Source organism: Lutjanus erythropterus, chromosome 23 (assembly GCF_056507025.1).
Source record: "Lutjanus erythropterus isolate fLutEry1 chromosome 23, fLutEry1.hap2, whole genome shotgun sequence".
Taxonomy (NCBI): Eukaryota; Metazoa; Chordata; class Actinopteri; order Lutjaniformes; family Lutjanidae; genus Lutjanus; species Lutjanus erythropterus.
The window spans coordinates 11,565,846-11,588,004 of NC_139339.1; the positions used below are offsets into that span (position 1 = coordinate 11,565,846).

General features: G+C 40.7%; 1 protein-coding gene across 2 annotated transcripts; it reads left to right on the plus strand.

Moving 5' to 3' along the window:
- The first annotated feature begins 2,517 nt into the window (after positions 1–2,517).
- On the plus strand, positions 2,518–21,675 carry agfg2 (ArfGAP with FG repeats 2). Of its 2 annotated transcripts, XM_084712406.1 has the most exons (14): positions 2,518–3,035; positions 6,541–6,634; positions 8,229–8,344; positions 9,014–9,158; positions 9,534–9,654; positions 9,772–9,876; positions 12,851–12,883; positions 15,917–16,183; positions 17,482–17,554; positions 17,696–17,739; positions 17,932–18,018; positions 19,201–19,320; positions 20,011–20,081; positions 20,488–21,675. In XM_084712406.1, exons 1-14 carry the CDS (start codon positions 2,869–2,871, stop codon positions 20,533–20,535), a joined length of 1,491 nt encoding a protein of 496 aa, XP_084568532.1. In that variant the 5' UTR covers positions 2,518–2,868; the 3' UTR covers positions 20,536–21,675. The 2 variants fall into 2 exon arrangements, with proteins under 2 accessions (XP_084568532.1, XP_084568533.1); XM_084712407.1 differs by lacking the exon at positions 12,851–12,883 and having other exon boundaries at positions 2,519–3,035.
- Positions 21,676–22,159: the final 484 nt, after the last annotated feature.

Consider the following 22,159-nt stretch of genomic DNA (forward strand, 5'->3'; position numbering starts at 1 on the left):
CTGGAAATTAACACCAATAAGTCCCTTGCATACAGTACTTGGTGAAAATATATAAGTCACAGCACCTTGACTCATCATCTACACCCATGACAGGGTTGTTAAGTCATTGCCCTTCAAAAATTAAGTGACTTTGGTAGTCTATGCAGTGTGTGTATATGTATACATGTACAGTACGTGTATGTGTGTACACGAGTGTGCATGTATATGTGTTAATATAGTTCTTTTGTTGTATTTCTAATTTTTATCCTAATATAGCTTTTACCATTTCTGTTTTATTTCATTGGTACCTGCTCGGTTTGTGTTCTTAATTGGCGATTTTAGTTTTATTGATTTATTTATCAAGCAGACAGATAAATAGTTTTTTGCGAAAACCCATCAAACACAAAAGGTGTTCAAGAATGAGCACAATGTAAGTAAAGTGTGATACTATGTATTGGATATTTGAAAGTACAACATCTTGATGACATGCTGGTGACTTACAGGTGAAGGTGCTGATCATAAACAGGTAGTATTGGGGAGAAGTGAATTATATTTAATTAAACAAGTATTTTAACTTTTGCAATAACATGCTGGGAGTTCAACTAAATTTGCATAGTGACTCAAGTAGTTAAAATACTTTATTTGACATTTTTGTGTGTTTTCAGTCGTTTACCAAACTAGATTTGTCCCTGTAAAGGAGCTTTGCTGTAGTTCAACTTTTTTCAGTATTAGCAGCTTGCAAAGCTGTTTTTCAAAGCAGCTTCCCAACAGTAAACACCATCCTCAGTTCATGTCCGGCCAACGACCTTTGTGACATGTCACTCCACATCCCTCCCTCCCCTCATTTCCCGTCATTTCTTCACTGTCAGCTACCAAATTAAGGCATAAAAAAATATCTGAAAGACAAACTAGATTTCACTCTACAGGACATTGCACCATGATTAGGTAAAAACATGCAGGAGGAACCTGAAGGCCTTCATTATTTAACCTTATATTCTGCTTCTGCAATTTGCAAATTAATTAAATAACATCAAATATTTGCTACACAGACAGATTGTGGCCTTCAGGAGCCCCTGAGGGGCTGGGGCCCCGTGGCAGTTGCCTGCTTCACTTGGTTTGTAATCCTGCCTTTGGGCAGCCCACTCTGATTATAGACCTCTTTTTATTCCTTCTTTCTTCTTATACTATTAAAGCAAATACAACTGCAACCATTACTACTACGATGACCATTTCCTCCACTCGTTTACATGTTGTGTACCTGTTACTATTGACGGTACACAGTATATTTCTCATGTTTTGTTTATAAAAAATGTTCAAATGTAGAGTAACTTTACTCATTTTGAATGATCAAAAAAAATAAATACAAGATTCACAAGATCCATTAAAAGCTATCGAGAAGCTTTTGATCATGTCACATGATCCTCTCTTATAGATAAATGTTCAATCTCAACATGGATGAGTGACAAAAAAACAGAAATGTTAACATCTACATCTCCATGATGATTGTAAACTCCATCTGCTGCTTGTTGAAGGTCATGTGATACAATCAAACTGCTTCTGAGTGGACCTTCGGTGAGATTGTTTGATTAACTGTGGCTTAGTCTTTAAGTCCCACTCCACTCAAAAATATGTTTCTCCTCTGGGTCCTACAGTTTTAGCTTCACTTTACAAAATGACATGCAGAGTTTGAAGGCTGTTCTCCCACTCATCTGCTCAAAGTTTCTCTGTGCTTTATGGGCATGACTTGTGACATCACAACTAGTTTGGAAATCAATCCTGGTCCGATTTGCTACTTGAACAAATGTGACATTTGAAGCTGCTGGTGCACAAACACTGAGAACGGACTTTGCAGTGAAGTAAAGACATTTTGTGTCCATGAGGAAAACTTTGCACATTCATAGATTATTGATTTTTTTCATGAGAAGTAGATGCCTTTTTAAGGATTTTAAGGAGGGAATTATATGTGTTGTTGAGGAAAATGTATCAGATATGCATTATTGTTCGAAGTAGACTATTTGTATATGTCTAAATACATGTCTGAAACAGATCTTTACTGAATAAAAACATAAACTCAAACTTTTTCTTTTCCCTGGAGGACAAAGTCATAACCCACTCTACTCTGCCTCTGATTGGCTTTTATTCTTCGAATATCGGGGCTAAAGACTATAAATGTCTTTTTTCAAGATAAAACTACACATGTTAGTGTGGCCTTTTATTGTGACCAGTCCAAGGCACACCTGGACAGTACTCATGATGTTTAATCTGTATCTTTAAATACCATACCTGTCAGGTGGATGGATTATCTTGGCAAAGAAGTGCTCACTGACGTGGCTTCGAACAAATTTGTTGTAAACAAAATTGGATAACTAAATAACACATTTGAGTGTATAGGAGAAGTCTTAGATCTTTTATTTCAACTGTGAGCACAAACGGAAAGTGTTGCGTTTATATTCCTTATTTTTCATTTTTTCTCACTGTCTTTATGTCAAAGAGCCTTGAAAATAGCTGAATCACAGAATACACAGAGATACTGGAAAATACCTTGACCTACTAAGACTTTGATGAGGTAACCAGTGGTTATATTGGAACAAATCTTTAAAGAAACAGGCAACCTAGATGTAAAATTGACCGTTATCTAGCGCGTCACCTGTCATGTGCTCTTACTTTGAAGGGAATCTGGAGTGTTTCCGGTGTACCTGCGGCTCTCTGTGCGTAACTTGACGCGCCTCTCCTCCGCGTAGCCTCGCATTGAGAGGGTGAAGCCGCATAAACGCGTTTCCAATAATGCGGGCGTGAAGTGCTCCATGTAGTGAAGAGGAGGAGGGTTTACCGGCCGCTTCACACCTGGCAGAGCCTGTCAGTCAGGCACCGGGGCGAAATAAAAATAAAATGTCGAACCGAAAGCACCGGGACAACCAGGAGATCTGCGCCCGCAAGGTCCGGGAGCTGGCCCAGTCTGGAGTAAACAAACACTGCTTCGAGTGCAACCAGCCCGGGGTGACTTACACCGACATCACGGTGGGCAGCTTCGTCTGCACGTCGTGCTCCGGAATGCTGTGAGTAGAAAACCTGCAGCCGCGCCTCCTCCACCTCCTCCTCCTGGATTTATTTACTGCACATTTTAGCATCAGTGTGAGGACAAACACATACTGACAGAGCAGTGGAGTAAAAAGTGGCAGGCCTGAGATTGCACCATGCACCACCCCGAGCCAGATTTACTGTGTATTATCTGCTTTTTTTTTTCCCCCCCAAGGGAGTGTTGGTGCAACAGCCGGGATTGTATATGCACACATTAATTTACGCAGTGTCCACCTCTCTCTGTGTCTCTCTGTCTCTCTCGTGCGTGTCTTCAGCAGCTTCATAACGACAGACAGCTCGCTATAGTTGGTCATTTTCCAGCTCTGACTTACGGTTCATTTCGTCATGGTGCAGGTTTGACACTACCTCTCTCTCTCTCGCTCTCTCTCTCCCTCTCTCTCTCTCTCTCTAGGCTCCTCTCCAGTGTGGGCGCCTGTGTGTGTGTGTGTGTGTGTGTGCTGTCACATTTTGTTCTGCATGTTCAGCCTTAGTCCCAACACTCCTCAGGAAGACGGGTTCAGCACTTTATTGCGCAATCTTGCACATGTCCAGCCGTGTCCCACTTTGTGTCCCCCAAGCATGGACAAAACAACAGGTTCTGGTTACTGAAGACAATATGAGGGATGTAACGATACCCAAACAGATATACTGGATAGCAGATATTATATAGACCCTTTTCTGTTAGTAAACATGTTGTGGGCGGAGCTTAGGTGGAGGCAAAACAATAGAGACACAAAGTCCCTCCCCTTCCAGTGTGCCCAATGCAACCTTAATTCTTTATTAAGTTTTTTTGGATACAGTTTGAATTGTGTCGCAAATTACACAAAATAGTATTTGTCAATTTAAAAGATAATTATACAAGATAAGAAATTCAAACTTTGTTGAAGGTTTGTCATAGTTTAGATCACTTTTTGGTAGGACCGATCAAGTGTTTTAATTTTAGGATTTTGTCCATTGGGTCCATTAACAAGAAAGTCAAGAAGAAGTACAGCATTAAATTGTTTTATCTCTATTCGAGTTAGCAGAGCGCTCAACCGAAAGTTAGCTGAAGGAAGTCTCAACTGCGTATGCTCTATGGGCTGCACGTTGCGGAAGCATATGCAGAAGTTCCAACACGGATGTTGGTTTCATGCACCGTTGATTCCTTTATACGTCCATGGGTCTGTGGATTACATTCAGGGCTGCAACTAGTGATTGCTTTTATTATCGATTAATCTGTTAATTATTTTCTAAATGAATCAATTTGTTGTTTTGTCCCCACAATGTTAGAAAGCAAATCACGAGATGCCATCCTCAAAGTCCACAACTTAAAGATAATCAATTTACTGTCAGAGAAGATTAAAGAAACTAGAAAATATTCACACTGAAGAAACTTAAATCAGAGAATTCTGACATTCTTCTTTAAAGAATGACTCAAAACAATTAATCAGTTATCAAATAGTTGCAAATCAATGTATTAATTGATTAATAATCAATATATCATTGCAGGTCTAATTATGTTAGGAAGAAGAGCGGCCCCAGAGCTGACTCTTTCAAGACCAAGAGTTCCCATGGCCAGACCAGGACCAAAACAGCCTCAGAGATCAACAGAGACCAGTTTGACAAGAGGGAATAGGCCACAGCACCAAGGTCACTTTCTTACTGTGTCACGGCAAACCAAGCTAACAGCAGTTAGCTGTTAGCTAACGCACTTTAGGATCCAGTAAAGCCATCTTTCCATCAGGAAACTCAATAAACGAACTCTGTACTCAACTCCATGTCAGTCTTGGAGGCTGTTCATCCTGGTGACTGGTCCTGTTATTAGCTAACGGCAGCCAAAGCTACCTGTTGTGCTTTTGAACAGTGAGGCCCGTTTCCCAGAAACACACTAGTCTGCTCAGGTGAATGGACGTATTTTACTTTTATACATCAGACTGACACACACAGATACTTTCCCAAAATGTGTCAGCCGCACTGCCTTTTGGGGGATAAGACTGACCGGAAATCCCACACAGAACAATGCAATTTTATGTATTTTTAAATAACGATTTTGGCAAGTTTGTATGAATTCATGTCGAGATAAACAAACCTTTGTTTTACAGACCTGTCTAGTAATTATACTAAGGCCTTGCCACGACTGAAGCGTTCGTGATATCTTAATAAATTAAGGCTAATCAGTCAGCTGTCATGCTCCTTCAGTCTGCTACCTTCCAAGTGGATCAATGAGCCAACACAGTGCTCAGACGCTCTTAATACTGAATTAACAGGTATTTTTAGGCTGTAATTAACAAAACCTGTCAATAGACAACTGTTGATCGAGCCTAGACTGAGACGACAGTCTTATGCTGCTGTACTGTAACAATACAACTGAACTCCAGCAGGCTCACGCTCAAACTAATGCTAGCTCTCCATCAGCAGTAACAATCACTGTTCTCTGGAGGCTCATAAATTTTCACTGCTCTCTTTTTTGGATCCTTTTCTTTCCAGGAGGGATGTGGAACCAGACCTCGTGATGGATTTGTATGTTTTTTTTTTTATTTTACAACCTGAATCACAGGAACTTTTTTGACATTTTCCTGTCTCTCCTGTTATATGAAACCGTGAGTTTTACTCCCAGTAGGGGGCGTGTCCCTGTCCACTCGGGCTGGAGGACATATTGCCAGTCTGATGTATGCTCTGCTGTGTCATAAGCGAGGAAGAATTTAATTGGACGCAGTACAGGACGAGTCATCATCAACTTTAAAATACCAGAGAATAGATACAAAAGGACTTTTTTGCCCCTGTTGGGCCATGTACTGGTGCAACATATAGCGCAATACATATGTGATAAAAACACTTAAACATCAGTTTTGACTTCATGGGAACTTTAATTCAAATTATACTTATTTTTAGTGGAAGTTTACTGTTTCAGTGCCCTGATATAATTTTGTATTGTATATATAAAAATAAAGAATATCTGGCGATATCTCAATAGTAGAACTTTTTCCACTTCCTAATATCAGGATTGGCTTTGACCCCAAAAATCCAGTATCCATCTGGCTCTAACCTTAACTTCAAGAAATGATAGTACGACAATAAAAACTATGATACAATGTTCATCTTGGAAAAAAAAGTATGAGTTGTATAAAACAAAACAACAGTCAGTAGCGGTCCTTTTATAAAATAAAAACGCTGAAATAGAATAATTAATCATGTAATTGGTGGTAAATATCGTTACAGTCTGGTACACTATTGAGACTTTTTTAATTTCATTATCATAATGTTTGATGTATTGTTACATCCCTAACAAACATGTTTCTCTGTCACAAAGAGGTGTGTGTTGCACCTATTTCACACCAATCCTGCCCTTAAATCCACAGTCACGTGTCAAATGCGTCCTCTCCCACCTGCTCTGTCCACTTTGTCCCGTCTCAGAGGGGCCAGGATTGAACACACATCTTTAATTTTCTGACGCCTTATTTACCTCTAAATTCCTCCCTCCATGTCTCCTCCTCTGTGTCCCAGGAGAGGCCTCAACCCTCCCCATAGAGTCAAGTCTATCTCCATGACAACCTTCTCCCAACAGGAAGTGGAATTCCTCCAAAACCATGGCAACGAGGTGAGTGACATTCACCTTTCGTTCAGTTTGCAGAGACGAAAAAAAAGCATTTTCCCCCCTTGCGTTATAGATACTTGTAAAGTCATCTGAGGAGCTGCAGCTCATTAGTTGCTGTTGTTTTGGCTCAAGTTCAGGTTTTAAACTCACTTTCTGTTCCTGATACGGAATAAGAAACGTCCCTCATGGCTACCAGTTGAACCAGTCTTTGTGGTCGGGTTTTTTTTGGGAAGAATGCTGCTGCCCAGCTTACGCGGTGCCAAGAAACAAAAGGACCGGCACTGTCTGTCCCACCCAAACCACCATCTATTTCCTCTGTATATGCGTGTGTTTGTGTGTGTGTGTGTGTGTGTGTGTGTGCAGGCCAGTGGTTCCTGAACTTTGTAAAACCAGGTCATCCCTTCATAACTGCAAAACGTCCTTGCTCAGTATCTTGGTCAGAGTTAACTCTCTGCTCCTTTTGAAATATCTTTCTCCCTTCCTGTTTCCTGTATTTCGATATGTGCTCGGCTCGTCTTTGCTGAACGGAAAACCAAATTTTGACGGTGGTTAAAAGTTCTTGAGTAAAAGAGACACATAGTCAGATTTTTATGTTAACTAATGCTAGCAAACTGTCTGATAAAAACATCAAAAGGAACACCTGATAGCTAATGTTAGCAAAACATTTGGTAGCTAGCTAGTTGCATCTGACTGATAATGTTATCAAAAACGCTAGCTAATCTATATCAACTGTTAGCTCGGTAGTTAGCTTGCTTTTGCTAACATTAGCTATAAAATAGCCATGACTGTATCCATGTGGTTATTATGGATCCTCCAGCAACATCTTGTAACCATCTTAAGAATTTCATTTTCTTCTCAAAATGTGTTATTTAAAAATGTCACAAAGAATAATTTGATTCTCCAAATAGTAACTGAATTATTTTCTAAGCTGTTTAAATCTCAGTATGTACCTCAAAAAGCCAGCATCAGCTGAGCTATCAAATGTGTTACTATGACAACCGACAACCCTGAGCTGTCACCTCACCAATCTTACCTGCGCCGCATTTATCAGAGGTTGTTCATTTCTTCCTCTTTGATGTGTTTGAGAACAAATATAAAAAAATAATGTAAATGTCTCCTTGTTTTTTTTTTGTTTTTTTTAATAACAGCACCCATTTTGGGAAGCACTGGTGTAGGCAGCACACTCTCATGAGCTTATATCACACAAGTAAAGGGTGAAGTGTTTCAGGCTATCAAGATGAGTGCTGACCGCTTTTATCTGCTCTCCATTGGCTGGGATGTGTGTGTGCGTGTGTGTGTGAGTCAAGAGTATAATGTGAGGAGAGGCAGAGGTGTGTGCCATCCAGTGTTTTCTCCACATCGTCCTCTGAAGAGTGATCCGGCCGGCTGTGATTCATAGGCACTAATATTTGCCGCACTCTGACTTTTGCACCGAACGTGAATCACCGGTGTGATAATCTGTTTGTGTTTTTTTATCTGAGACCAAATGTCATAAACAAAAGCAGCGGCTGGCGCTACACGCCGACTCTTTCTGAAGCAGCATGACCTGCCGCGGTCGTCGCAAATTTAAACTCTTTGGCTAAATGTGTGTGTTCAGGTCGGCAGGAGGACCTGGCTGTGTGTGTTTGACCCAAAGACGGACGGCTGCTCCGACATGAAGGACTCTCAGAAGTTCAAAGAGTTCCTCCAGGACAAATATGAGAAGAAAAAGTGGTGAGAATTTTAGTTTCATCTGCAGCATAACATACTGATGTGATCCAACATTAGTAGTAAAGGATGATTTTTTTCTTTTTCTCTTTTTTAAAGTTAACAGTCTGCACACAGTGCTGGTGCAGAAAAAGTCACAGAACGCAGTTTGGTTTTGCTGCAGATCAAATTTCCTGCATTACAATAAAGACTGAACTGAACTGAAGTCTGGAACAAAGCACCCAGAATTTTTTTTGAATAGCTTGAGTATTTTCAACACACAACAATATTAGTATTGTATTTTCAAACAAGTGGTGTTGAGAAAGTATTGATACTCTTGATGACAAGTTCCACAAACACAATGTGATATCTATAATTTAAAATCAAAAGGGCATAACGGGGAAACATTAGATCTAAAAAGTCGAATGATGACATTTGCTCCACATTTATACATTCACTGCTTGAAACGGAGGCGCCTACTCAGAAAAATTAGCTCAAGGATAAGAGGTGCTTTCATGCTGGGAATAAAAGAGCAGCCATTGTTTTGGATTTAGCTTCACAGCCTAGAAACGTTCTTTGTCATGATGTTTGATAGGTAGGTAACTGACTAAATGTCAAGTCTTAATTGAGCTTTTTATAAGGCCCGTTAGTCACGCAGTCTCATTTCAACAGAACTAAATAACCCGTCTCTTTCAGGCATTTTTCCAAGAGCAAGAACCGGAGGGATGTCGAGGGTCCGTGGAGCCCGGGGGTCCCTGCCGTGCCACCTTCCCATGGTCCCTTAGCGAGCCAGGCCCCTTCTCATAACATGCCGCCCAACGCCAGGTCCACAAGGCCACTGGTGAGAGCGCTGAATGTGTCCTGATTGTGCGTGTAGCGGGCTGAGAGAGCAGTGAAGACGAATGGGAGAGAAAGAGGATTCAAGAGAGAAAGTGGGTGGGTGTGGTAGAAAAAGAGGAAGTGAAAAAGAAACAAGTAGTTCAAAGAGTTTCCAAAAAAGAAGAAGAAGAAAATAGGAGGTGAAGAAATGACCTGAATTCACCGCAGCAGAGAGACTAAGACTGATGGGTTGGACAGCGAGAGGTCCAGGTAGCCTCGACATCAAAGCTGCTGCTTATGAATTATTGAGAAAGCATGAAAGAGACTCACTTCTTCTGCCTTTGTGTCTCTCTTTCTGCCTCCCATCTGCTTCTTTCTTTTTCTTTTCTATCTCTAGTCTCAGTCCCAGCTGCCGTCATGGGATCGAGCTCCTGCCATCTCGCCCGCCGACATGCGGACGGACGTGTTCACTGCCCGGCCGTCGCGCTCCCAAAGCTTCAGAGACCCTCCTCTGAAAGGTCTGAGGTCGATCTTTTTTTTTTTTTTATCAGACAAGCTGATATTTTTGGACTGAATGCGATCGATCCCGTCACCTGGTCGTGCTTTTCTTTGTCTGTTGTCTCCCTCTGATATAGATCCCACCCTGTGTGGGATAGAAAGACAGCGGCCAGGCTCGCTGTCATCAGCGCTGGGAGCTCAGAGCCACGCCCCCTCCTTCCCCGCCCTCCCACGGCCCTCAGGTGTGTGTCCCCCACTGACCCCCTTGTTCTCTATTCCTTCTTGGTCTCAATCAGTCCCGAAAATGTTGTTTTTATGTATTTTTCAGAGTAGATATACCCCAAAATGATTTAGTTACACATACAAATGTTAACAAATTCCACATAAATCAATAAATATTATGTAATCGCAATCAGAAATACTTGATTAATTCCCAGAGGCAGATTGGGTTATGTCAGAAAGAAAGAAGTAAGTAAAAATTTGTGCACTGTATTTCAATATGTAACTATATTTGGCAAGGGGTGTGCATAAGACTGCCGTTACACTGTCATAATCGCGAACATGAAGGAGCCTTTATGAATATTTATGACAGTTGTCATTAAGTGTCATTCAGTCTGTTTTGTCCTCTTTAATCTCCTGTCATCTTCTGCAAAGTTGACGTTGTTTGACATTAATTAAGCCAATAATGTCTTTGTCATGACAACTAGACATTATCAAGGTTAAAGAAAGTGTTTAGCTTCATGATTTAACATGAAATTAAACTCTCATATGTGGTCGGTTTGGACACTGGTTGTCATAAGACCATTATAACTGCGTCATGGTACGTTTTACAACCGGAATAAGTAAACTAGTTAACCCTTTATCTTGGTACTGTATTCTGTCATCAAACTGGCCTTATAACCTTTAATGACATCTCTGTGACAAGTCCAAATGCTGCCACTCCATATGAACTCCAGGAAATTATTCATGACACTGTTACAACAGCATTTGACAGTGTAATGAAACTTAATGACATGATAAGTCTAAAATGTACTACATCATTTGAGGTCATAGAAAATATTGAGTCAGTGACTAAAACAACCACATATGACATTTTAATGTCATGTTAATACAAAGTAAAACATAAACAGCTTCTTTATGTTTGATAATGTCAAGTTGTCATGACAAAGACATCTCAAACAATGTCAACTGTGCATAGAAAATAATATAATTGACTAATTGACACCAGATGACAAACAGTCATAAACATTCATAAAGACTACTTCCTGGTCATTACAGGTGTCTTGACGTGGTTATGACGGTGTAATGACAGTCTCATGCACATCCCCTCAAATTCCCAATATATATGTAGAGAAAAAAATCGAAAATAAGAAATATGAATAGTAATATCTAATACAGAACAAAAGGAAAGGATCAAAAACCATGAATGCAAACACTGTAGTTCTGACTCAGTCCCACATACACAGTCCTTCTGTTGTAAACACTCACCAGAGCACCAAATGTCTATGCAGTTGAATTTTCAGTGCTGAAATAGACCCTAAATTCATGATTCCCTACTGTGTGTGTGACATCGCTAACAACTACAGCGCCCAACTGTTTCAGGAAATTACCTAGCTTTTTTACTGAAAATTCAACTGCATATATTTGTGACCTGTTTTCAAAGATGTATGACTTCAGGAGGAACTACTGGGCTGTGGTGTTTAAGAACCACAGACAGGTTGGGGAAGTCAGAAAGTATTCAGGGACGGACCAACACATTGTTGGTTTTTGTCTTGTCATGGGATTTGTTGAAAATACGAAGAACACAGACTAATGCCAGCCCCGCACTTTAAGCAGCTTTCATCTATTCCTGGAAAGAGTTTTGGCAACTTACTACGAGTTAGATAATGCCTAAACTGTAGAAGCCTGTGCCTCGTGAATGTACAAAACAAACTGCCATGATGTTTCTAATATCTGAACTCAATTCCTCAGTCTGTTGTTGTAAAGGGATAGTTTGGATTATTTTAAGTGGGGTTGTATGAGGTACTTATAGTCGGTGTAATACCTACAGTGCACCTCCAGTTTGAAGAAGCAGCAGGATTACTCTCTGCCTGTGAGAGTTGCAGAGAGAGTTTTACACACATATACACACCCACATCTCTCTGGCTGTATTCACACAAAATCTTGCATCGTGCAGAGGTCAGTGCGTTTGTTTCTGTTTTAAAACGTAACCGAATAAGATTTTATTTCTCTGACTCACTGCTATATTTAGAATAGTTTTACCGCGTTACCTTGCCATCAGTCAGTCTTCTTTTTGTTGCGAAACCACCGTTATAAAAGCCACCAGACTCCTTTGGCAAAAACAATAATTTTACCTTGGAGAACACAGGAGTTGCTGGTCTAACGCTGCCTCGATCTCGTAGTTTGTTTACGTTATTGTGCGACTTTGGCAAATCTGAAATAACCTTTTAAAACACCAAAGGTAAAATGATAGTGATATTTGTCAGTTTCCCATCAGAAAAGACTGTTGACAAAGTAAAGTATTTTCTAGATATAATTTACATATAATCTGATATTGATTTTTTTTTTAGGTGGACCTTTTTAAAATGTGTAATAATAAAATAAAATAACAACAATAAAATACTCCTGATGCTTCTTCAAACCACCATGCACTGTAGGTAATACACTGACTAGGAATAAGTACCTCATAAAAATCCACTTTAAACAATCAGAACTATCCCTTTACGGAAAGTGATGCAGCTATATGGATTACAGTAGACACTCAACCCTTTTCCACTCTACTCTGTGGGGCTCTAGCTGTAAAATCTGGCAGCGCATAGTGTCATTGTGTTGTCCAGAATGTGCAGATTGTTGAATATTTTCCCTGATTCTCACTGATGACACCGTCTGCTCATCACTGCTGGTCAAAGTGTCACTTTGGAGGAGGACAAAGAGAGAACTACTTCGCTCGCAGTCGCAATTTTCAGCTCGGCATTGTGTTTTTACTGTATCATGTGGGTTTAAAATGGCTCCGTGTCATCATCTGAGTGCACTGGGTTGCTTTTTCATGAATGGTACAATTGAACAGACTGCTCAGCTGGCCACCGACAACAGACAGCAGGGAGGGACAGCAGTTTCGTATGACGTCAGTGACACTTTCTCCTCTCTTTTATCCACTCCTTTATCCCTCTTTCTTCACTGTCTCTGTCTGTCTCATCTCACCCTCCTCTCTCGTAGCCAGTAGCTCTTTCAAAAACCACTTCACTTTAGGTAAGACACGGCATCGGCCGATGCATTTGAGTGTGTGCTGAATGGCTGCGATCAATAAGCTCTTCTTTGCTGTATCATTCATAATAGAACAGCCGATGATCTGCGTGCCATGCTGGCGCTGACTGAGCCTCACGTGCATGTGAATTTGGCTCCATTTCAGAGTAGTTTGAGAGAAGACACAAGCGCTTTATATTCATTTAGCCATCCGAGTCACGGCTGACCAGTGTCACATGCTGCAATTGGGGTCGATATTTTTCTTCATCAGTCAGGTTTCCCACTTCAAAGCTCAGATCTGAAGGCTGGGAGGGTCAAGGAGACACACACACACTCACTGTTCCCTCAGAGGAAAAAGAACAAGTTTAAAGTAATGCTATTTTTAGGCTCCTGCTGCAGCCGTCAGCAGAGGGCCGCTGATATTTCGCACCACGTTGGCGTTGAAGCACTTAAAACTATGTAGGGCGCAGCTGTAATCCCACGACACACATTAACATCCCAAACAAGTATTCTAGATAGTTCAGGTATGTTTGCAAAGATACACCCTTATCTCTGGCCCTACTGTAGTGTATGATCACATCCCAGAAACATGCAGCTTGACTTTCGCATGCTTTATATCTTCACATAATCTGAATCAAGTCTGGTCTGGTCTCTGTCACTGACTCCTCAGTGGACAGAGGGAAACAGGCTGTATTTAAATATATATATATATCCCCATGCTAACAGTTCTGGCTGATAGTAGCATGCTCTGTGGCTAATGTATGTGGAAAGCTTGCTACCTGCAAAGTAATTTCCTGCCTTTGTTACCATCTAACAATTGCATTTTTGTGGTTCGTGCTTTGAAAACTATCCAAGAACTTGTTGGCTTGCTGCTTTCAATTTCCTTTGTTAATGCTTAACCATAATGAAGATACATGCTACTTAAAATGTCAAGCTAATCCTCTTTTTGACAAGTCTCCTAGCATGAAAATGTTAAAACAGCATGAGACAAATTGTTTTGTTTAGGTTTTGTATGGATTATTTTATGTAGTTTGTCTTAAAGCGTACGAGTCCTTCCGTTAAATTTGTCCTTATGAATAATAAAATAACTTCATTCATTAGTATATAACAATGTGCACTAGCATAAATTATAAATGTTAATGTATTGATCTGGATTTAGCTGATAAATCACTCTCTCGTTTCACTCTCTTGACTGAACAATCTCACTTCAACTTCCACTAGTTGTTTAGCAGATTTCCATTGTATTACATGATCTTGAGCAGATGGCGTTTGCCCTGTTGTCATGGAATAGACCCGTCCTAAGTCTCGCCCCTTTTTGCTTTGTGCTCCAATAACAGTTGAGCAAGTATGTTCTCCAGCAGAACATTGGTCAACTTTCACCTTTCGTCTTTCCTGCACTTAGATATGCTATGTGGTAGGCTTGTCTATTTTGAAAATAGATCCAAACACTAGCTAACTAGCTAGCTAATCTTCATGAATTGTTGGCTAGCTGGTTACATCTAGTGTTTTGCTAACTAATCTTAGCAAAACGGAAGCTAACTAGCTTGCTAATCTACATCAATTGTTAGATCGCTAATTAGCCAGCGTTTTGGTAACTTAGCATGTGATCCCCAAAAAGTTGGCTGAGGTTCCACCTGGTACCAAGCATGTGAGGCTGTTATTGGAGCACAGAGTGAAAAGTGCAGGATTTAAGAAGGGCCAGTTGTTTATTTTGTCTTTTTGTTTGTTTGTTTTCTCAGCCCACATCAACAGTTAACTAGTTAAATCTGACAGCTAATATTTGCAAAACACTAGCCAACTAGCTAGCTAATCTAGTTCAATATCAAGTTAGTTGGCTAGCTTTTGGCTAGTATTAGCTAACTTAAGATGTGACTAAGGCTGGGTATTGTTTAAAAAATTACGAGACCAGTACCAATACCAGTACCCTTAAAGTGACACTGATAACAATGGAGTACTTTATTCGAAAATGAAGTATATATGGGTACAAAAGGGATTGGTTTAAGGTACTATTTGAGGGGAGAAGTTTTGATACTACTTGATACTGGGTTATGTCAATCAGAACCTTTAAAAGTATCGAGTACTGATACTCGCTCTAGATGTAACCCCAAGAAAGTTGACTGAAGTGAGGGCCCTCTGGGTACCAAGGGGTGGGACTGAGGTGATTAAAAAGCTTTATATTACCTACTAAATGGACATGGCGGTGACATATTTTTTTAAATGCTGTTTTTAAGGTCAAGACTTAACACTGACCCTGACCTTTTTTAACCAAATTGGGTGAGAGCTCAGAAAAATGGAAAGTTAAACTTCATCTGCTGATGTAGATCAAGCGATATGATGGAAACCCCCAGAACTGCTACTGAATGCACCTTGTGGAGGAGATATTTTTATCACCACAAACTCCTCATGAGGTTCATTGTTCATTCTTGACCAACAATAGCTGAGAAAACAATATCAGTTGTAGGGAACTCGTTTGTTCGTTTAAAAGCTGTTCTGGGGCTTTTGACCATATCCCATGAACTTCTTCAGCAAATAGAGTTGATGAAGGTCGAGAGCTCCAACACTGCTGCTAAATATGGTGGCATAGTTACACCAGAAGTCCCTTTTGTGGTTTAAAGTTCTTTCCTGACCTTAATCAGTAGTTGACAAAAAGATCTCACCTCAAAGTCCATTTAGAGGCTGTTCTGGAGCTTTTGAGCAAGTCATGACCTTCATCAGCAGATGGAGTTTGCCCGTATCCATAATAAAATGTAAGCATCTAGAATTCCATGACAACTTGCGTTAATTTCAATAGAAATACAACATAAAGACACTTGACGTATTATATTATTTTGCCCCTTCATGATGAGTATATTGAGGATTAAATGTTGGAGATTGTTTGTGCAGCACTCGGCTCATTTCTACATTTTTAAAAACCTGTAAAATTAGTTATGAATATGTTGATGTTCAGGTTTAAAAGCTCCAAATTGTGAGTTTCAGCAGCTCTTTCACTCTCATCCTCTGTCTTTATATTGAAGCTCAGTCTGATTTTCTTGCTCTCAGGTCGTACAATATCGGCCTCGGGGGCCACAGGGCCCTTCAGGGCCTTCCCCAAGTCTCTTAGCGTCGACTTTGGAGGCCTGAACCACCCTCCGGCGCAGCCGCTGCCCCAGTCTCTGTCCCAGCAGCATCAGCAGCAGCAGCAGCAGCCGCAGCCTGGAAGTGTTGGTGGTCAGACGACGCCGCCGGTCAGCAGCTCCAACACCCAGGACAAATACGCTGCGGTGTTACAGCTGGACAGCGTCTTCTCTGAGACATCATCGACCACAGGTATGAAACATTAAGTTTGTTAGTAGAACAAACACAGTGATGTCACGGTGATGTAATCGCTGTTAAGGACGAACCACAGGCTATTTCAGCTCAGATTTATAGTGTCTGCTGCCTTTGCGTAGCCAGGAGACTTGCTAGATGAGTAATGCTATGCTTTGGCCGACAAAGTAATAACTATAAGCTCGGGTGGTGAGTGCATTTAAGAAGCTCACACACAATGCATCCTGGTACATGTAGGCAGCGCTGGCACGGCTTCACAAGCAGGAGAACTGAGGAGTTTATTACTTCAGTTTACCGTCAACACTGACTGGACATCCACGTGAAACACGAAGGGGTAAAAATCAATGTAGCGTACTCTTACGCTAATACAGATTTTCTTCAGTGGGCCTTTTAAAAAGTGGCTAAAATAAAGTTCTGTTGCTGACCCTGTCCAAAGGAGTTCATTCATGCTGGTTCTCCTGCTGCTTCTCCAAACTCAGGTGTATCGACTGGCATCTCCTGCAGCTAATACACTGACTATTGAGTATTAAGTACCTCATACGACCCCATGTCAAATAATCCTCTGATAACTGTTTGAGTCCCAAAGAGAAAAAAGTATTTCACACAAAAAAAGTTGCAACATATTATTTTCACATTGTTGTTGTGGCACTTTTCCTGCACTACAGGACCTGAGTACTTCTTCACCGTGAGGTAACAGACAGATAGCGAGGCAGAGGCAGAGTTGGAGAGTGCGTGTGATGCAGATTGTCACGGCCAGCTCAACTAGGTTGCATAACATCCTTACTCCAAATGCCAAGGCTTTTAGCAGCTGAATTATGTTCATTGTGTTAGCTCCAGATCATGCACACAGTCTCATTCAAAGGACCCTGTTGATACGTTTTTTTTTTTTTTTTTTTAATGGGCCATATTTTTCTAATAAGCAGGACGACGGTGGTTTTTAACGCATAGGATTCATGTGAGAAGCCCTGGAGCTTTTCTACAAGAAGCTTTGTTGTTGTCCACCTTCATGGCAGCCGCCTCCCCCTGCCTGGCAGAGTAATGAGGTTATTGATTTTCTGCCCCGGCTCAGTTTGATTCATATCAAGCTGCACACAGAGACAATATTTTATTCAGGGGATTTGTAATGCTTTTGTTCGCTCGTGACTTACATGCTTAAGATCAACTGTTTGAACTCTTTTTTTTTTGCTCACATTTCAAGATAACAGTTGCACTTGATCTCTTAAATTAGTTCTCATTAGAGCCCTGAGGTTATGGTGTGTGTATGTGTGTGTCTCTGTGTGTGAAATGCTTGTTTGCAGCTCCCCCTGGTGGCCCTCCTCAGTACAGCACCATCTTCGGCAACAGGCTCTCGTCCAGCTCCACTCCTGCCAGGTAGAGGAAAAAAAAAAAAAAACCCACACTCCTGTCAAATCAGCTTTTGTTTAGCATGGCAGGTTTTTAAATTTCCAGCATGCGGAGCCCTTTAAAGGTCATATTCTGATCGATCTTCTGTTTTTCTGCTTTTCCCCCTAGCTCCCCCGGTGTCGATACAGTCTCCAGCTCCCAAACCTTTGCGAGTAGGTACCCGAGCACGAACTGCATCGATCCCCGCACTGTATTTACACTCAGCTCCTTCATCTTTAAAGCCAACACCTCTAATTAGGATGCGTGTGTGCGGGTCGGCAGCAGTGTTGGTTTGAATAGACAGGAATGTACCACCACCGCACACTGAATTATCTTCTTCCCCCCCTTCCCTCTGTGTGTCTCAGATTTCCCCAACCCATTCAGCTCCAGCTCCGGCTCCCAGCAGCCTGTCGCCCTCTCCCCCAGTAACCCCTTCAGCAACGCTTCAGGAGGTGAGACTCATGTTCAGGGTCCCACAGACATTAATCTGCTACTTCCTGCTGCAACTTTTTTTTTTTTTTTTACATCACCGCACATGTTTTCTGTCACTTCTAACCTGGTTAACTGTCAGTTTTGAAAAGATTATGATGATGAAGATGGTGACTTTATCACAAAATGTTTTGTTTAATGAAAGGGGTTTGCTTTTTTATCAACTCTTTGGAGGGTACATGAAGAGTATAAGGCTGGATTTACATTGGCTGCTGCACGAAACTAATTTCACAAAGTTTCACAGAGTTTTGCAACTGTTGCGGCTGAGTTTCAGACGAGTTTTCAGTGTGTTGTGGAGGATTTTACCCCTCAGTTCGACTCAGTTGTTACTTACTTAGTTTCACCTTTTTCAACCAACTAAAGTTGTGTGAAAGTTTCCCCGTGTGAAGCCAGCATAAAGCTTCATATTTAATTTAGAGTTGAAACGAGTAGTTGCTTAACTGATTAGTTGATCATGAAAAAATTAAAGGGAAGAATGTGCATAACAGATTAATGATTTCAGTTGCTTAATCGATTAATTATGGGAAATATTTGTTGGTTTCAGCTTTTCACATGTGAAGATTTGCTGCTTTTTCATGTTTTATTTTGTTTTAAACTGGATATCTTTGGGTTTTGAGCTGTTCGTTGGACAAAAAAAACACACACATTTGGAAACATTTGGAGTTTGTAAATTGCATTTTTCACCATTTTCTTTTTGACATCTCATCAGGATTAGGAATCGATGAGATTTTATTGATAGCAATGCTTTTACGGATTCTGCGTGTCGGTCCGATTCTTCACAGACTGCCGTACAGATTCCCGATCAGTTTACCGTGTTGAAAAAAATTAAGGCTCAAAGGTTTTCAGCATCAACAAAACAGTTTTCTTATCTCAGTCTGTACACAGTGTTGTTGAAACAGAGTTGAAAAATGCTGTGCATGTGACTCGGGCGTGCAAAAGCTCAACTCTTTAACTGCTGTTTAATTTGGAGCCAGAATTTTTGTACAGCGTTCGTTTTCTTTTAGGTGTTCTTAAAAGAAAAACTACTAAGCCTTCATGTGTGCGGCTGATGTCATTATAACAGGATATTTACCCTCTCCATTTTTCCTAAGTACATTAAAGCTGTGTGTGATCTCAGTGTATGTGGGCGTGTATCTTCTCTCCAGGTGACTCCAGTGCGTTCGTCACCTCGCCCACCTCCGTGTTTCCTCCGTCCACCTCCTTCCCAGCACCCGCCTCCCAGAATGCATTTCCTCACGAGTCAGCCAGCAACCAGGAAGCAAACGGTACAGATTTTATATTTATTATTATTATTGTCATTGTTGCTGTGATCCATGTCAGTGTGAGGTTTTGATTTTGTGTTTTGGGGATTTATTTTGTTTTTGTTGTAACACACAATATATATGGATCTCGTCACGTCTTTAATAGTCCATAGTTGAGAACAGTGCTGAAGAGATTTTGATTAGTCAATTTTCAAGCAAAGTTACCTTGTTTTCTTCTTTATATATTATTTTAAATAGTAAAATCTTTTGGTTTTGGCATGTTTGTCAAACAAAACAAACAATTCTAAGACGTCACCTTGGGCAATAGAAAATCCTGATGGACTTTTCATAGATTAATCAATAATGTAAGTAACCGTGAGATAAAAATACCTGTTAACACACTGTAGCTGTGTCTGCCAGTGTGACCTGTACTCTATGTGCACTGGCTGCAGATCAAACAGTGAAGAGCTGTGAGGCGCCAGCACTCTTCAAATGTTTCATTATTTCAACAGTGACCACCAGCACCCGCTGAGGAATACCAATTCACACACTCAGAGTAGAGCCACCGCCGCCGCTACTGCTGCTGGTGGCACCGAGGCTCATGTTCTCATCTGTGGTCTCTGGTTTCAGTTCTCTTCTCAACACCACTCAACATGTTCTTCTCTCCCATGTTATATGTGTGTGTGTGTGTGTGTGTGTGTGTGTGTGTTGCAGGTTTTGCCTCCTTCCCTGCGTCCGACTCTCAACCCAAAGTCCCCCGGCCGATGTCGGTGAACCCGTTTACGGTGAGTGTGCGTTCACACGAGTGGCGCCAAGTGTACTTCTGGCGCTACATTACAGAAACTTCCAATCTTAAGTCTTAAGTTAAAATATGAAGAGATGGGAATTTTCACAATTCGATATTACAGAAGAAAATCCTGTCTTATCTTACTTCATCTTAAGAGTGTGTTCTACCAATTTTGGGAATGAATTTTAGGATGCTTTATCTTAAGTTAGGATAGGAACATTGCAGGAACTGTTCATCCTAACCTTAGTTATTATGGTTAGCAAAAAGTTAAGATAGAACCTGGAAGTTAGGAAGTTTCTGTAATACTGAGCCAGGCGTATAGAAAGACGGGGCTAAGGGTACAGTGTTAGTGTAGTCAGGGTCCCCTGTGCTTGTCCTCACCCTGCATGTGTCTTGTCTTTCAGGGGAATGTTTACCCCAGTCGAGGGACATCGCGAAATCCTTTCATCTGATCCCCCCCCCTCCTCCTCCTCCTCACCTTACGTCACCCACCCACCCATCCATCTCTGGGAACCGAGGGAGTGAAGTGAACTTGAGGAGTCGCTGCCATTTCAATGCCTTTGGAGTATTTTCACCCTCTGAGAGGGGGGCGGGGGGGTTTGTCTGACCCCCACCTCCCTCCACTCTCTCTCTCTCTCTCTCTCTCTCTCTCTGTCCGTGTTTACGTGTTTGTGGAGGAAAAAAAAAAAACGTGTGAATGTAATTATGAAACTCATGTATGTGTGAGAGTGTTACACCCCCACCCTCCTGCTGTCAATATGTCAAAAGGTGTTTGTGTGCCAGTTAGACGCCACCTCAGGGCTCTGTGGGAGTCACGAGTAAACGACGCCTCTATAATTTTTTTTGCAGAAACACACACACATATATGACACACACACACGTCGCTGCTGCTGCTACTTTGCTTTCATCTCCTGCTTAAAAAGTGCAAAAAAAAAAAAAAAAAAAGCCAGCCCGCCGGTAAATACGTCAACGTTGTCTTCTTCTTCTTCTTTAAAGAAAAAAAAAACTCTCAGTTGTCCAAAGGAAAAGCCAGTTGAGACTCTGCATCACGAGTCTCTACAGATGGTCATATAACAGCCTTAACAGCCTCCTGATGATGCATGTGAATTAGCGTTGAAAGATAAAGACGGGCTTTTCTCTGTTGTGTGTGTGTATGTGTGTGTGTGTGTGTGTGTGTGTGTGTGTGTGTGTGTGTGTGTGTGTGTGTGTGTGTGTGTGTGTGTGGAACATGTTTTTGCATTCGTCACTGTTTGTTTTCCTTTTTGAAGGATAAAATCTGTTTTCCACTCCTAGGCTGCATGCGCTTTAGAGGGCTAAAAGGAGATGCTACTGAATGTAAAAGCAATTTCAGAATAACTTAAATGTGTATAAAAACATTGTCGCTTCATGTTATGTACCGGACCAAAATGTTTCTTGTTTTTTTTTTTTTTCTTTCTTTCTTTCTTTCTTTTTTTTCGGTTGACATGGAGGCGAAGTTTAATTCCCTTATTTTGCCAAAAAGGAAAAAAAAAAGAAAAGAAAAGAGATTCATGTAACAACGTCTTTGTAATGACAAGTATTCATGTTCATAAAATCAGTTTGTTGCTTCTTAAGACAGTTTGGCTCTGGGTGTTTCTTTCTGTGTTCATTTATGCGTCATAGCTGTAAGGAGGAACAAAAGTGACAAAATAAAGAATAAATAATGAATAAATATATCAATGACTCAATGTAGGCATATATTAATTTCTAAAATGTGACATAAATTGATATATCTGTTTTAATTTGCTTCTGTATTTTCCTCTGTAGGAATTCCCCCATAAACTTACTTGACAGTAATAAGACGCCATTACACACTGTGAGTGACGGCCTCCTCATTTGCATAATGAAGCAGAAATGCATAAAGAAATATTAAAATAAATAAATAAATAAATAAACAAGTTTGGGGGAACAAATGGAGGGATATGCAAAGGGAAACTAATTCATTTATTTCTGTATGTGTTCATATATATTTAATATCTGCAAAATAAAGGGATAAAAATAAATCACATTGTATAAGAATAAATAAAACTTGAAAATATACAGAAAAATATAAGTATA